The sequence below is a fragment of the Garra rufa genome, chromosome 9 (assembly GCF_049309525.1).
Source record: "Garra rufa chromosome 9, GarRuf1.0, whole genome shotgun sequence".
Taxonomy (NCBI): domain Eukaryota; kingdom Metazoa; phylum Chordata; class Actinopteri; order Cypriniformes; family Cyprinidae; genus Garra; species Garra rufa.
In genome coordinates, this window is record NC_133369.1 from 43689138 (window position 1) to 43705505 (window position 16368).

Genomic DNA, 16368 nt, shown 5'->3' on the forward strand with positions numbered 1-16368 from the left:
AAGAAAAATTTATAACTTTTTTTTAGACTAGAGGGGAAAAATTTTGAATATTCAAATATTATTAATAAATTATGCAGAGAAGCATTTTTAATTAAATTTAGATTTATATCTACAGCATTTAAAAGTGTCAAGAAGCTTTTTAGTAACAACCACTGAGGCAAAATAAATAAATAAATTAAATGCATTTTATAGAATAAAATAAAATGAATTTTAAATGAAATGCACTTTTTTATTATTATTTATTTAAACAACCACTACAGCACCATTTTTTTAAATGACAATTTGCATTAAATTCACATTTATTTCTAAAAATGTTCACAACCATTGCATAACCATAATAATAATAATAATAAAATAACAAAAAATAACATTTTAAAATAAATTCAAATGCATTTTATAGAATAAAATAAAATAAATTTTAAATTAAATGCACATTTATTTATTTATTTATTTATTTATTTATTTATTTATTTATTTATTTATTTATTTATTTATTTTACTTAACCACTGCAGCACTGATTTTTAAAATGATAATTTGCATACATTTTAACAACCACTGGGGTAGTGATAAAAAAAATAACATTTTAAAATAAATTCAAATGCATTTTATAGAATAAAATAAAATAAATTTTAAATTAAATGCACATTACTTTTTTTTTATTTAAACAACCACTGCAGCACTTATTTTTTAAAATGAGAATTTGTGTTAAATTCACATTAATTCACATATTTTATTAAATTCAAATGCATTTTATAGAATAAAATAAAATAAAATACATTTTAAATTAAATGCACATTTATTTATTTATTTATTTATTTATTTATTTATTTAATTTAAACAACCACTGCAGCACTGATTTTTTAAATGATAATTTGCATTAAATTCACATTTATTTCTAAAAATGTTAACAAGCATTGCAAAACCATAGTAATAATAATAATAATAATAATAATAATAAAATATATTTCATACATTTTAACAACCACTGGGGCAGTGATAAAAAAAAATAACATTTTAAGATAAATTTAAATGCATTTTATAGAATAAAATAAAATAAATTTTAAATTAAATGCACGTTACTTTTTTTTATTTAAACAACCACTGCAGCACTGATTTTTTAAAATGAGAATTTGCGTTAAATTCACATTTCTAAAAATGTTAACAATTTTTTATTAAATTCAAATGCATTTTATAGAATAAAATAAAATAAAATAAATTTTAAATTAAATGCACATTTATTTATTTTTATTTATTTATTTATTTATTTATTTATTATTATTATTTATTACTTATTTAAACAACCATTGCAGCACTGACTTTTTAAAATGACAATATGTATTAAATTCAGATTTATTTCTAAAAATGTTAACAACCATTGCAGCATTTTTTTGTTTTTAAATCTAATTTATTTCTTCTTTTCTTCTTTCTTCTATCTGTTCCAAAGCAGCTTTGGAAACAGGAATAAAGAACCACTGAGCAGCCTTAAATTGATAAAACCTTCTCAGAAAGAGTTTGTGTTTTACCATTTTGATCATAGGGACAGAAAGAAAATGTTGTCACATATATGAATTGTTTTGTACTTTAGCTAAAGTTGTGCATAATCCTTTTGTCCATGCATTCTTGTCTTCTACATGTGAAGTGTATTTCAAATCTGTTCAGTGCTGTTCTTTCCTGCTTGCGTGCATCCTCTGTCGTGGAGTTTGACAAACATGAATCACAATGCAGTCTCCTTCTCCAGGTGATGAGTTTGTAGTCTTGCTGCACAACGGCGGATGTTGATTCAGCGTCACATTAAAGAGCTCTGAGAGTTTCTCCTGTGTCTCGGCTTTCCCCAGACATTGTTGAACACTCTAATAAACTCTCTTCGAAAAAGACGACAGGCAAGGGGAAAGACAGAGGAGCGCTTTAAAGGCAGCCGCTGCTAATTAGCTGATAAACCTGACAGATAGCATTTAACAAGAAAATCTGGCAAACGCAACTCGAAGGAGGACGCGGGAGGAAAAGGTATGAAGCTCTGTCATGCTCGCTTCAAATACCTCACAACAGAATTGAAAGAGAAAGCATGTCGTCTGCTTGTGCTCATCCACCTGCGGATCTCTCCGTGTCACGGCTGAGAGACTGATGGACCTGATCTGAGGTCAGATGCTTCTGCTTCCTCCATCATCAGGACATCATCATCATCCTCTCTGATGCACTGATATGATTTCATGAGGTTCCACTGGAGCACTCAAAAAAATTTAGGAGCTGATTTATGGTGTTTTATGGCAAAATGCCTGAGGTCTTGTAACGATTTGCATGCTATGAAACTTTACCATTTCTCCATTGTGCTGCCCACAAACACCATGCATGTGAAGGCTGTTTGTCTGATTTACGATGTCTAGGCAAATGAATGATGTCTGTTTGCATGTGGAAGTCTGTAAGGATGTGCATGACAATTAATTATTATTAACCAGATCCTAGCACTATTTAAGAGTAAAATAATTCAGCATAATGACCATGGTAAAATCCACCGTAAAGCACAGCCTGCTATTGCTTATTGTAGCGGTGACATCCTACACATAAAACACTTCTAAACACATAATCGTGCATAGTTAGTTGGTATTACATTACAAAACTGTAACAATTTGGACAGGTTGTGACACGCCTTCGTCCTCAAAAACCACAAACACTTTGCGAGAAAATATGATCCAGACTATATTAAATATGGCTTCACTCGCAGCACAAATAAACATGGTTTGTGTTGTCGACCACAGTGTGTTTTGTGCTGTGAGTTATTGCTTCCCAGAGCATGAAATACACAACTAAAGAAAAGCTTTATACAGAATTTAGCCCTGTGTTGTTGTCTGTTGCTGCTCATGCACTTCCAACAATTCAATGCCAATTTTCCCATTCAGTCTATTCAGTGTTGGGTAATTAGTAATTACACTCTTAAAATTAAAGATGCTTTAAAAGGTTCTTCAAGCGATGCCACAGAAGAACCACTTTAGGTTCCACAAAGAACCAGTCAACGGTTCTTTAAAGAACCATCTCTTTCTTACCTTTTTATAATCTGAAGAACCTTCTTTCCCCACAAAGAACCTTTTGTGAGACAGAAAGGTTCTTCAGATGTTAAAGGTTCTTTATGGAACCATTTAGACAAAAAAGGTTCTTCTATGGCATCGTGAAGCACCTTTATTTTTAAGAGTGTAGTTACTGTAATTTAATTACTTTTCCCTTGAAAAAGTAAAGTAAGTAAAGTAAGTCTTATGTCATTGAACCTGAAATTTAAATTCAATATAATAGTGGATTTAACATTAAAATGCGTTATTTTTATGTACCCTTCTCACTTTAAATACTTTGGTGAGTTAATAGGAATATTGGTAACACATTAGTGTCCAATTCTTTATTAACTAGTTTGTTATTAGCATTAATACTACTGGGATATTGGCTGTTTATTATTACTTAAAAAGCACATATTAATGTCTTATTCTAAATCATTAATCCTACCCAATTCGTAAACTCAACAACTACTTTACTAAGTATTAATAAGCAGTAATTGGGAGTATATTGAGAAAAAATATAGTTAATGGTTATTAAATAGTGGGAATTGGACCCTAATCTAAAGTGTGGCAAGAATAATCTATATAGTTATCTATTATTTATTTGAAAGAATTAAAAGAACCATTTCATGTCTATCCTTGTATCACTACCTGATTATTCAGAAAGTAAATAGTAATATGTAATTAAATACTTTTTGGAGAGAGTAATGTGTACAGTAATCTAGTTGAAGATGTAATTAGTAACTAGTAATGAATTACTTTTATAGAGTAATTTACCCAACACTGAGTCTATGTTATGCTACTAATTTTGCATTTTATTGGACTAATGTAGTTCATGTGTGTATTAAAAACTGGTTTGAAACAGCTCCAGGGCTTTCGTTAAAACTAGAGATTGCATTTTTGCAACACTCACAGACTGTTGAATCTATGGCACCAAAATCAAAAATGCATTATGGGTAGTAACGTTTCTGGCAAAAGGGAACGCCACAGGCCTTTTTCTCTGTTTTCTCTTGTCATGTTGCACCAATTTCTGAATTGTTTCCCTTTCTACCGCTCAGACAGACAAGTTTTATTAAAAGCCCATCTTGCCAACAGTGAATTAGCCATTTAATTAATTGAAATTAAGTTTTTACATGTTCGTTACTGGTTATGTGTTGGGTCACTCAAGTCCAATGTAAAATCTGGGTCCTGAAGCAAAACTAGTTCTATCTTATTGCTTCTTTTCACACAAGCACGTTAATTAGTTAGCATCCCGCAGCAATAACCTTCAGTGAGTAATTACACAGAAAGGGTGGAGGGTGAAGAAAGGCGGTGTGGGAAAATCAAGATCTACAGCTTTCCTTCGACCTAAGGAATGTGTGCCACGTTGACGTCTCACATCCCATCAAGCCGTAGATGTCAGGAAGGTCCGGCAGGTGGAACGAGGGATTCTGGGTTTCGCAGTTCTTGTCGAAACCCGACTTAACGGTGTAAACTTGTGTGTAAGCAAACTCACAGAGAACTTCAAAAGGGTCAAGGATCCCGCTGGGATTTGGCCGGCGAGATGCTACCCGATAGATCCTGCTCTTCCAGTCGCATTAATTCAGGGGCTGCTATATTTGTCCGGGGGAAGCGCGGGCATCGGTGAACTCTCCGAGGGAGGGGATAGAGGGTTAATGCCGCCCTGATCCCCTAGGAGAGTATTGGCTTCCAAGGGAGCCACAAGCAGCCGGGCAGCAGCCGGGGGAGATCTAGTGCCTGAGCCCTGCACAACTTGAGAGAAACTAGCAGAGTAATTTGAGCTAATGACTTAGCGGCAAGCTCTGGCCTGACCCTGAGCTTGGCTGGAGCAGATGCTATCAGCTGAACACGGCCCTGTAAAACGTGAAAAAGCTGCCTCGTTTAGTCGACGAACTGAGAGTTCAGGCCAACTAGCCCATTAGCATTCCGGCCGGGACACGCTAAACAGAATTTTAATTACCAGCGATATTGGTGGAACTTCATTTGGTGGCCTCTCCGGGCTAATGGCCGCTGTCTGCCGCGTTCCCCGCGCACACGTGGCTCTTCGGGGGATACGGTGTTTGTCTGCGAGGCATGACCGAAATGTAATGCACGACGCGAAGAGAGGCACAGATGGAAAGGAAAGGGAAGAGAGGAGAGGAGGGCGGGAACCCTGCATACATGTGGCTTATTTTAAACTTTAGCCTGAGACGCTAATGGAGACTCGCTGTTTGCCTTGGTTCGTGATCGCGGACTCATTAGCGCGGCCATCTTTCTTGAATATCCCGATGTTAACGGGAGAAACATGTGACGCTGGAGCTCAGATGAGATCACATCAGATCACAGGATTGGATTCATCCTGTCTTACAAGCGCTGTAAATATGACACCTTTTTTAGTGTGTGGAACAAACATGCATTGTGTCCAGGCCAAACTGATGTACACAAACTACAAAACTCTAACACCGCATTATTCTTCGATATTACGGATTTATTTTTGTGCATAGCACCTTCGCTATTCGTTGTGTATTTTATACAGGCTATTTAAATAACAATGTTGTCTATTTATTATATTTATATTTATTTGTGACCCTGTACCACAAAACCAGTCATAAGTGTAAATTTGTCGAAATTGATATTCTTTCGTCACCTGAAAGCTGAGTAAATAAGCTTTCCATTGATGTATTGTTTGTTAAAATAGGACAGTGTTTGTCTGAGATACAACTATTTGAAAATCTGGAATCTGAGGGTGCAAAAAAAATCTAAATATTGAGAAAATCGCCTTAAAAGTTGTCCAAATGAAGTTCTTAGCAAAGCATATTACTAATCAAAAATCAAGTTTTTATATATTTATGGTAGAAAATTTACAAAATATCTTCATGGAACATGATCTTTACTTAATATGCTAATGATTTTTGGCATAAAAGAAAAATCGATGATTTTGACCCATACAATGTATTTTTGGCAATTGCCACAAATATACCAGTGCTACTTAAGACTGGTTTTGTGCTCCAGGGTCACATTTGTGTCTGTTTATTATATTTATATATATATTTTTTTTTTATTTAAACCTATTTACTATAGTAGCTTTTGATTAAAAAAATAGTTGAGCGTGTGTATGTTTGCGTAAGAGAGAGAGAGAGAGAGAGAGAGAGAGAGAGAGAGAGAGAGAGAGAGGATATTTAACGATATTTAGTTACCTCTTATTAGTGCAAACAGTGACATATTAAAGAATAGCATTCCCTCAGCCTGCCCTCATCTCACAGCGCTATCAGAACCATCCACACCCTTCATTAAACTCTCCACCAATATTTTTCTTTCTCCTCTTTGCTTTCTTTGTCATTTTGCAACTATTTAGGTTAAATCAACTCCTTGATCATGCACGAAAACGCTTTTCTACAAAGTTAACACATACATTTCCACCCTAGCATTAAATGCTTTTCCAAAAGACAAATTCACAAAATCATAACGTGTTAACAACCTAAAGCCAAACATTTTGAAACAACAAAAATCGCAGGTACTAAAACAGCTTCCTTGAAAAACAAATATTCCGTTGCTTTAGACGAGATCTACTGTATTTGGCAGAAAGCTGACTGCTGTAATGGTCTTATTTAGAGTCATTGTGGACAAACTCTCTCTTGTGCCTTGATCAGTCTAATGGGAGGACATCTTCTGTGACACCTTTATGGAAGAACCGACCCAGGACTCACTTTAGAGCCTCGGAGACTTTGATGTATCTTATTAAACCCACATGTACTCGATTTGTTAATACTTTTTCTCTCCTTTCCTGACCCGAAATGTTATTTACGGCCTGACTCTAATGGTAGATTAAAGTTGTAAAGATAAACGGTGCAGAATAGAAGAGGCCATTAGAGGCTGCTTTCAGAAAGTGTCTTAATGTGCTTGCCCTCTCCACTTGGATTCACTGAACTCTGTGGGATCAGCATATGTGCTGCACAAACACACACACACACACACACACACACACACACACACACACACACACACACACACACACACACACACACACACACACACACACACACATAGAGACATTTCTCATAAAGTCACCATCAAACAAATCCGTCTGTGTGCGTTTTCGTTTTGAATATCTTGCTATTATTAACAAATACAAAAAACTGCAATAAAAGATCGTTTTACAATCTTCGTTTTAATTACTTGTATTTCCAACGCAATATTACAGCCTTGAATAGAGAAGAAATTAATAAGCGGGAAATATACTTAAATCGTCTAAAATCGTATTTAGAATTCAAAGCGCTAAAATATTGTTTCAAATCGGCTTAATGGATAAATAAATGTCCTTATCCTCATCGCCGCAAATCTGTCCAATAACAGGCTACTCGCGCTCCTTTACCTCACCTTTACCTGATCCCAATCAAACAGAGGTGGCTGAACTTCTTTGATGTTTTCAAAGGCTGTTTTACAGAAACAATAACTCTTTTTATTGAGAACAAATGTTGACATTTGAAGGGAGTATGAATGGAAACCGCCTGTGGTGCCATTTTGACAACAGTGGTCGATCCCCCAGGGATCCCACCTGAGATTAAAGGCTGAATTTCAATAATTCACCTCTAATAATGAAGCCTTTCGCTCAGGACTATATATGCACAGCTTCAACACTGCAACACGCTTCAAATGACAAAAATAGTCGGGAAAAGCGACAGAATCCATCACAGCATTGATCTGAATGGCATTAAACGCGCGTTAAATATTACAATCGTTTTAAAATCTTTAGCGGTAGATGCAATGCTTATTTAATTATTAATCGTTTAAAATCTGTATTTGCAATTAGCTTTCTGGATATCATAATAATACAAATTATATTTTGCATTATATCGCGTTATTATTATTGGTGTATACCCCAGTTCTTAATAGCTGTATCGAAAGGTTGTTGAGGTTAACACACAGTGAGCCGCAGTAATCCGTTTAACTAACGCCTTTAAAATTTGAACGGGGTGGTCCGTATAAGAGAGACGTCATTGCCATCGCACGGGAGCGCGCAGGGCCCCATCGGAGCTGGCAGATGTTTAGACACGATTTTATGGATCGTTCAATATCGGTCTATAATGAAGCCCGACTGACCATCTTAAAACCCCGCCGGGAGCTCATAACGCTTCCTTTCCAGCCCTGTATTCATCATGCTGAAAAATAGATGAAGGCCTGGATTATAAACTGCCTCTATTATTCACTGCCATCAAGAGCACATATCAACGATATTTAAAATACACTTTGTAGAAATGAAAAAAGGATCATTTTGCCGTGTAATTTTAAGATCTTTTAAGATAATAATCAATTTGAGGATGTGAAAGAATGACGCTCCGATTAGAATATGACTGCGTTTTGGAAAAACAGGCCAGTCCAAATGGTGCCAGTGCAGACTAGCGCATTTTATTTACAATCAGAGATATAAATTAGTAAAAGTCTCCTTGTTAACAACATCGTGTAACTTCGGCTTTTTAAATAAAAACCAATCATAATTTATTTACAAAACAATGTTCAGGTACCGTTGCAATACAACTTGCATAAATTATAGGCATTACAAAAATAAATATCAAATGTATTCCACTCTTAGTCAAGTTTATACCAGTCCCGAGTTCTCGTTTACACTTCACACCTCTAGCACATAAAGTCTGATAGGAGGTCTAGAATGTCCCACGCGTGAGTACAACTGGTGGCAATGAAGCTACTATAGGGATCCTGAGAAATAAGTCTCCTCATCGAAAAGTCACATATGTTGGGATAAAGTACTTCATCAATAAATCAACAGTTCATCCAAACCAGACAGGCTTTTGTGCCTTAAAAAAGAAAATTCGCTCCTCTTTTCATTTTCTTTTCTTTTCTTTCCCGTAATCGTACGTGTTATTGTTCTATAGGCAGGTGCTCTGTAGTCCGTGCGTGTACAGTGGCACACAAAAGGATCCGCGTAAGAGCAAATGTTAGTTTAAAACAGCTTGGGGAGAGAGAGAGACAGAGAGGTGATGGCTTGTTCGCTTTGTTCAAAGCAATTGTGACACCTACCTGTGAACCAAGGAAACAAAACCTACATCAGTCGATTTTCCAAAGGAAAAAAATAATAATACAACTATTGCATCAAATTTAGAAATCCACACTTAATCCACACAGCCAATAAAGCAGGCCTTATATTCATGCTCAGTGGAACATATTAGCTGACAAGAACAATACGACTAATCAAATATGAGGAAGTGGCCTCTGGAAACATTCCAGTGTGGTCATAAAAACGGCACATAACCTGCACTTGAAAGCTTATATTAGCGACTTACTTGAAAGATCTTCCTCGTCTTTAACTCGACAGGTAAGACTGGGATCTTACTGTGAAAACCTCGCTGGGGTCTGTAGAAAATATACACACCCGTTTTAGTAAAGGGATTGACTATTAAATATTTCTGATAATTTCGATTATGAGAGAACAAAAGCCACGTTCAAAACAACTGAAATAACAACAGGCTACTAAAAAAAAATAATTTGCTCGATTACATAAAAAGTGCCTCAACTAATTCATTTAATATAGTTACTTTATTGGATTTATTGGTTAGTCTATAATAAGATCAGCAGTATATATGCACCCTTTACGCACCTTTTTTGGATTCTGCATTGGAGGCCCTGAAATGTTGTTCAGTCTGGTTTGGATTAGTCTTTAGCAGAGGCTCGCCGCTCTGTTTGTGTAGGAGTCCCTCACCAGCTGAATTATAGCGCAGTATCCCTTGGCCCTGCAGCGGGCTGAAGTTGCCATAGTTTGTGTAATTACCATAAAACGGCGAGGTGTAATAAAGCGGTCTTCCTAATATGGAGGTGGCGGGGTACACTGCGCCCGCCGGGGACGCGCTGGGCGCAGTAGAGGTCAAAAGGCCAACGCCCGGGGGACAGTTCTGCTGCTGCTCTCGCTGCTGCTTTGGGTCCGAAGTGGCGATCTCGGCTAATGACCAGAGTTTAGGTTTGACCGTTTGGTTTTGACCGTCCAGGCATGTTTTGTTGGTGCCGTTTCGGCTGTCCTCTCGGTGATGATGGCTCAAGAGAGGGGCCTCCACCCCGGTCAGAGGGGAGGAGGTCACCGGCTTGGGTGACAGGCCTCTTTGCCTGTCCTCGCGGCCCGTGTCCAGATCACTCGCGTCGCATTTGTCCTTGGTATCGGCAACAGAATCGCAAACCAGGTCCCCGGTTCTACACGTGACCTTCTCGCCGTCCGATTCCACCGAGCACGAGTGATCTGTCAGGGCATCGACGTGCAAACTGATGCCTGCGGAGAAAAAGCCATGCACACAGCTATGAGTGACTGCTGTCAGAGCTGTGCGAAAACTTGCTGAACTTGTCTTAAATGTACAATTATAATTCAAATATGATGTCAAATATGTTATGCATTATACATTTTATATTTTACGAAATTAAATTCGCGTATAATAATAATAATAATAATAATAATAATACCTTCGTCCTCCGCAGACGCTTCACTGTTGTCCATGTTTTTATCCGTGCGTTCGTCTTTTCTCTCCCCATCGCCGTCGTCCTCATCCTCGTCCTCACTTTTATTCCGCGGTGCCCATGTCATTTTGTTCTCTTTCTTGAGTCTCCGTCTGGCATTCGCGAACCAAGTGGACACTTGCGTGAGGGTCATTTTCGTGATGATAGCCAGCATGATCTTTTCTCCTTTTGTGGGATAAGGGTTTTTCCTGTGCTCCTGCAGCCACGCTTTTAACGTGGCTGTCGCGTCCCGCGTTGCATTTTTCCGGTAAGCGGGATCGTTGAGCTGGTACGGGTAACCGGGACTCCCGTACGGGTGATAACTGATGGCTCCTGCCATTCCCGTGGTGTGCGCGTCATACGGAGAGCCCTTCAAAAATAACAGTTTTTTGTCAGTCATCTGTGTTATTATTATTTGTTTTCGTCCAGCTTTTTTTTTTTTTTTTTTTTACAACGTAAAATAAATATGAAACAAAATCAATCGACGCTTTAGAACATTATACAGCGTTATACAGCGTTAATGTTATTAATGATCGTTATTATAAAGTGTAACCAAAAATATAATACTAATAATAATTAAGCCAATAAACAATGATTAATCCTTCATGCAATTATCAGAATGCACAATTACATGGGACTGGGGTGGATAACAGATAATGGGTAATTGCAGCCATTTTGCATAATCACCAGGCTGACTTTCCCAGTGCTCTTTCAGTGTCAGAAGCATATCAGTGAAGCGCAGCATTACAAATCCTATTAGAAAACCAGTGGATATGGACCGTTTTTACCCGCTTTCATGTGCCATGTCATTAGCATTGCAATTCATCAATTGACGATTAAATAACGCCTATTTAAGCTCACATCCTTCCAAATCTCTTTTAAAAAATATCCTGTGCATTTGCACACTTCTTTTTTTTCCCTCTTCTTGTTAAAAATTTTAAAACATCACAAACACCAATAATTTGAGCTATTGTCTAAAATAACAACGCGGTGTTTTAACATCAAGGCCTATTAAGAGTGCAAAAGTAAATTGTAAAAGTGGGCCTGAAGGAATTCCAAGACATATTTAGCCGCACGCTGTTATTGTTTCGTGGAAATACGCACGAGTTTATAGCTGTAAATTTTACTCGCGAGTTTATTGGCGAACAGAATAACTTTTAGATCATAACCAGCTGTACAGCCGAGCTGCATTTGTATTCATGACCCACACTAGCTTCTCTTTGAAACACATACACACACACGCGCGCGGGCGCGCGCATTCAACTCCCGAACCCACTATAACCAAAACTATAACCATCCTATCATGCAATATTCATGCATTCCTATCAAGAACAATGACTCGTGAATGGCGACGGCTCTCCATCCACAGCAGCGCCGTTTACCATGTAGGACGGGAATCCCGTGGCCGGATCTGTTGAATAGGACAGAGGGCTGGAGAATCCGTTGGCCGAGGCTGTGAACGCCGCCGATCCGGGGTACGGGCTGAACGCCGAACCGGACGAGGACCGGGCCAGCTCCTCGCTCCTCGGGGCGGCCAGCGGACAGGAGTAGAGCGCCAGAGAGCCCGGGGGCTGGTAGAGGTAACCCTGAGGATAGGACATTATTCTTAGGTTCTCTCCAGAGCAGGAACGCAGAAAACGGGCCGATCGATAGAATCAGCGCATTTAAGCAGCGCCGCGCACCGGGATAAACTAATAAAAGAAAATAAATAAAAGCGCAAAAGAGGAAGAGCGATCAGCAGAGTGCCGTCATGAAGATCCCCTAGCGTCCGTTTGTTTGTAGTGCTCGGGAGTGGAGAGTGAAGAGTTGCTGGAAGGAGCAGGCGAGTTTCTGAGAGCATTGGAGAAACAGGAGCTGTCAATCACGGCTCATCTAAATATTCCATCTCCGCCCCCTCTCCCGCGCTCTCAAATGCAATTCCGGAACAAAACCCGCACAGAAAGCAGACCGTGCGTCCTGGTCGTCGTTTCCGTCGTTTATCTGCCGCATTTTTCTTGCTTTTTGATTTATTTCGACGGCGGACGGATGACATGATGCCATTTTCCCATTTGTCATTTCTGTATAAAAAAAGAAAAAGGGTTTGCTCGTGCATTACAGCTTATTTGCATAACCACACAACAAGAGTAGCCTACTAATAAACTAGATGTGCTAAATATAATTGCGCATTGCATTTGTAATTACATGTCTCTAAGAAAGTGTTTAAAACTACTGCACAATGAAAACAACTGACAATCAAATGCATGCAATATGCAAATACATTTCCAAATATTTTTTTTTCTTTTGTTATTTATTTCTTCTTATTATTATTGCATATATTATCAGTATTGCACGAATTGTGCAGTCATGAATTCTAAATACAATCCGCCGTTCCTTCACTCCACTGACCAAGTTTCACCGTCAGAATTCAGTTGTTGCATTTGTAAATATTTGTCGCAACCTACAGCTCAGTAATGTAAAGTGTTGCTCTTTTGAATCGAAGGCTAATTGCTGGATTGTGCGGTGTGTTTTGTGTGGGAGCGCAGTGCGCGTTCAGGCCGGTGGGAGGTGTGAGTCCTCTTCAGCTCAGCCCGTCATATTTCTGCTCTATAATCGCAGGAGGTCTTCCGTCCTGACAGCAGGAGTTTGTCTTCCACATACCTGTAACATATATTTAGAACTAATTCAGCAGGAATAGTTTTTCTTTAGCGCATCACTGTTCGTGACGGGAAAACACAAACACACACCGGGAAATTATGACGGGTGTAAATAACGGGCTGTGACAACCACTGGAGAGAAGAGATGTGCAAAATATGATTATTTGACTTTGACTTTTATTATTATTAATACAAATTCAAATGTATGTAAAACGGGTAAAACGATGAAAATGATTTCGTAAATATTTCGTATTTAATTGTCGGCTGCATTATGGTAAATAATTTTAAAGAAAAATTGAAATGTTTGGAATTAAATATAAATTTATTGTTATGAATAAAAAAATGCAAACACAATCTGTAAAGTCCTCTGTTATGGCAATCAAATACAACAATATGAAAACGCTATTGCATCACAGCAATGATATTTATTGCAATAAGATTATCCGAGGATTAGTGGAAATTAAGTGAAATATCAATTCAAAGAGGAAATGCACTATTGCCACGCTGTTAAATAATGGTGCTAGTAATAAAATAAATCTTAATATTAAAACAAAGCATTATTGTTATTTATTACACAGCCTACAATTAATTTCACAATAAAATGTCTCCATATTTTTCTCATTCAGACATGAATATCAGCTCTAATTTCTACCCTACATGCCGCCCTGTTTCTTCCCGCTTTCTTATTTCTGTGCTAAAGTAATTTGTAAAGACTGGAAACAGATTAATTTGGCGCTGATGGCTCACAGAGGACACATGAGGCGCGCGGCACTGAGAGCGAGAGCGCGCGCCGCACAGCAGGGGGCAGTAGGTTAACTAGGTTAACTTCCATACTTAGAAATCCTCGTGATATTTCAGTCCCAGCAAACATGATGGAATTATAGGAGATTCAGCCCAAGACTGCAGCTAAGTATCAGTGAAATGCACTTATCCAATTCACCGGCAGAAGCCTTTAAACATGAAATTATGGAATTAACTCACAATAGGCTTGCATGGTATTACTGACTCGCATTGCTGAAAGCATAATAAATATAGAGGCTATGCATTACAATTTATAAACATATATATGCACACACACACACACACACACACACACACACACAATTATTAAGTAATATTATTGCATGTAAGAAATATACATATATACATAAGAAATGCATGATTCAAAGGCACACATTTTCCAATTTATAAACATATATACATACACAATTATTAAGTAATATTATTGCATATAGGAAATATACATATATATATAAGAAATGCATGATACAAAGGCACACATTTTTATAATTACTCAGAACTTCATTAATATTACAGACAATATGTTATTATCTAATATAATATGACATAATTCATTCATGTTAAATATTTGTTTCACTTCCTTTATTCAGCAGTTCTGCTGAACCCATGCATTTAAATGTTTATAAGCTCCTGATTTACATTATTTACAAAACTCACTCACTGCATGCTCTTATACATTAGGAATAATAATAATAATAATAATAATAATAATAATAAAGTGTGCATTTAATATTTTTTGCAATATGTTTAATAATAAATTGTTTATTTTTTTGCATGTGTTTTTGCATGCATTTCAATTTTAAACATTCAAATGCATGCACAAACACATGCCAAAAATAAACAATTGAACATATTGCAAAAAAAATATTAAATATTAAATGCACACTTTATTATTATTTCTAATGTATAAGAGCATGCAGTGAGTGAGTTCTGCAGTCCTGAACAGTAAATACAATCAGCTGGATTTCCCAACAGAACATTCAGTCACTGGCCTTTTAGACCATTGATCAAGTTTTACCGACAAAATCTGTAATTATACGGGTCCTTATGCTCAATAAAGCTGATTACACTGAGAGCAAACACACACTCTCTCTCACACACACATGGGCTCCTTACAGAGTCAGATTTATGATGCATGCCATCGATTTGGATAGAAGGAAACAACTATTGATTTTTCATATTTTTCTGGAGCCGTGTTTACTCCGGGATAATGCAGCGCGGCAGTGGCAGCTCCAGTGAGCAGCAGCAGGATTAGCAGCACTGCCTTTTGATGAGATAAATTACTCAGTGCAACTTCAAATGGCCAAAGGGTACACTTTGATCTTATATTACTTCATTTACCCTTATGACTAAATGATTATTGATTTTATATTCTTTACTCTGAAATGTGAATGCCAGGCAGCCGACAGGGTTTCAAGTGCTGTTTCTGTGAAGTACAATTCTCTATGTGTGTGTTTGTGTGTGCAGAACTCTAGGAGAGCATGTGTGTGTGTTTATCTTCCTCTGTTGGTGATGCAAAAACAGGCAGTCCTTAAACAGTAGGTTGATATACAGGCTATTAAAAAAAATATATGAAGGCTAAACAGATATTGTTTGCTGTAAGCTGTGTGTCCCGTTAACATTCCCCCCTTGTGTTCACATCAATCTGAACTTTGAAACTGAACACTGAGGTGAATACAGGCTCCTGTGATGCTCACAGTCACAGATATATAATAGCACACAGAGGCAGAGCTTAGGGCCGAAACCACCAGACACTGAGTCTCTCCAATATTTAGAAATGGCCAAAAATATTTGATATTCTATTCTAGTTTTTAAAGTCATTTTTAGACAAGCTTTACTGCTTACAGACACCAAACTTTCAAAGAGTTCAAGGTAAGATGTAAGTAGATAAATATTTAATTAAAATTACATTTTTAAATTTAATTTTAATATTTTTGTAAATGATTATTTTTTTTATTTTTAATATAGAAATTTTGAATAACAGTAATATCCATTTTGTTGTCAGTTTGGATAAAAAAAATCAAATAGAATTTGACAAGAAACACTTACTGTTTTGAATTTTTCATACTAAACATAAGACTAAACAGGTGCAAATTTGTTAAATAAAAATATTATTTGCAAATACTTTCATTTTTACCATAATACAAAAAAATAATATTCTTGTTTTACACTGTTTTGCTTTCTTTCTTCCATTATATATATATGTGTGTGTGTGTGTGTGTGTGTGTGTGTGTGTGTGTGTGTGTGTGTGTGTGTGTGTGTGTGTGTGTGTGTGTGTGTGTGTGTGTGTGTGTGTGTGTGTGTGTGTGTGTGTGTGTGTGTGTGTGTGTGTGTGTGTACCTGGTATTAATCACGTTGTGGGGACCAAATGTCCCCATAAGGATAGGAATACCAGTAGATTTTGACCTTGTGGGGACATTTC

General features: G+C 37.1%; 1 protein-coding gene across 1 annotated transcript; it reads right to left on the minus strand.

Moving 5' to 3' along the window:
- Positions 1-8399: 8399 nt before the first annotated feature.
- Positions 8400-12303, minus strand: irx2a (iroquois homeobox 2a). The gene is made up of 5 exons (XM_073847677.1): positions 11895-12303; positions 10480-10882; positions 9632-10291; positions 9318-9387; positions 8400-9054 (listed from the first exon to the last, which is right to left on the minus strand). Exons 1-4 carry the CDS (start codon positions 12111-12113, stop codon positions 9338-9340), a joined length of 1332 nt encoding a protein of 443 aa, XP_073703778.1. The 5' UTR covers positions 12114-12303; the 3' UTR covers positions 8400-9054; positions 9318-9337.
- Positions 12304-16368: the final 4065 nt, after the last annotated feature.

Bases quoted from the DNA above. Each gene is read 5' to 3' on its own strand.
- irx2a (XM_073847677.1), bottom strand. From the start codon at position 12,113: ATGTCCTATCCTCAGGGTTACCTCTACCAGCCCCCGGGCTCTCTGGCG. The intron at 10,883-11,894 runs GTAAACGGCGCT...TTATTTTTGAAG, and splicing joins CGGGATTCCCGTCCTACATG to GGCTCTCCGTATGACGCGCA. The intron at 9,388-9,631 runs GTGCGTAAAGGG...TATTTTCTACAG, and splicing joins CAATGCAGAATCCAAAAAAG to ACCCCAGCGAGGTTTTCACA.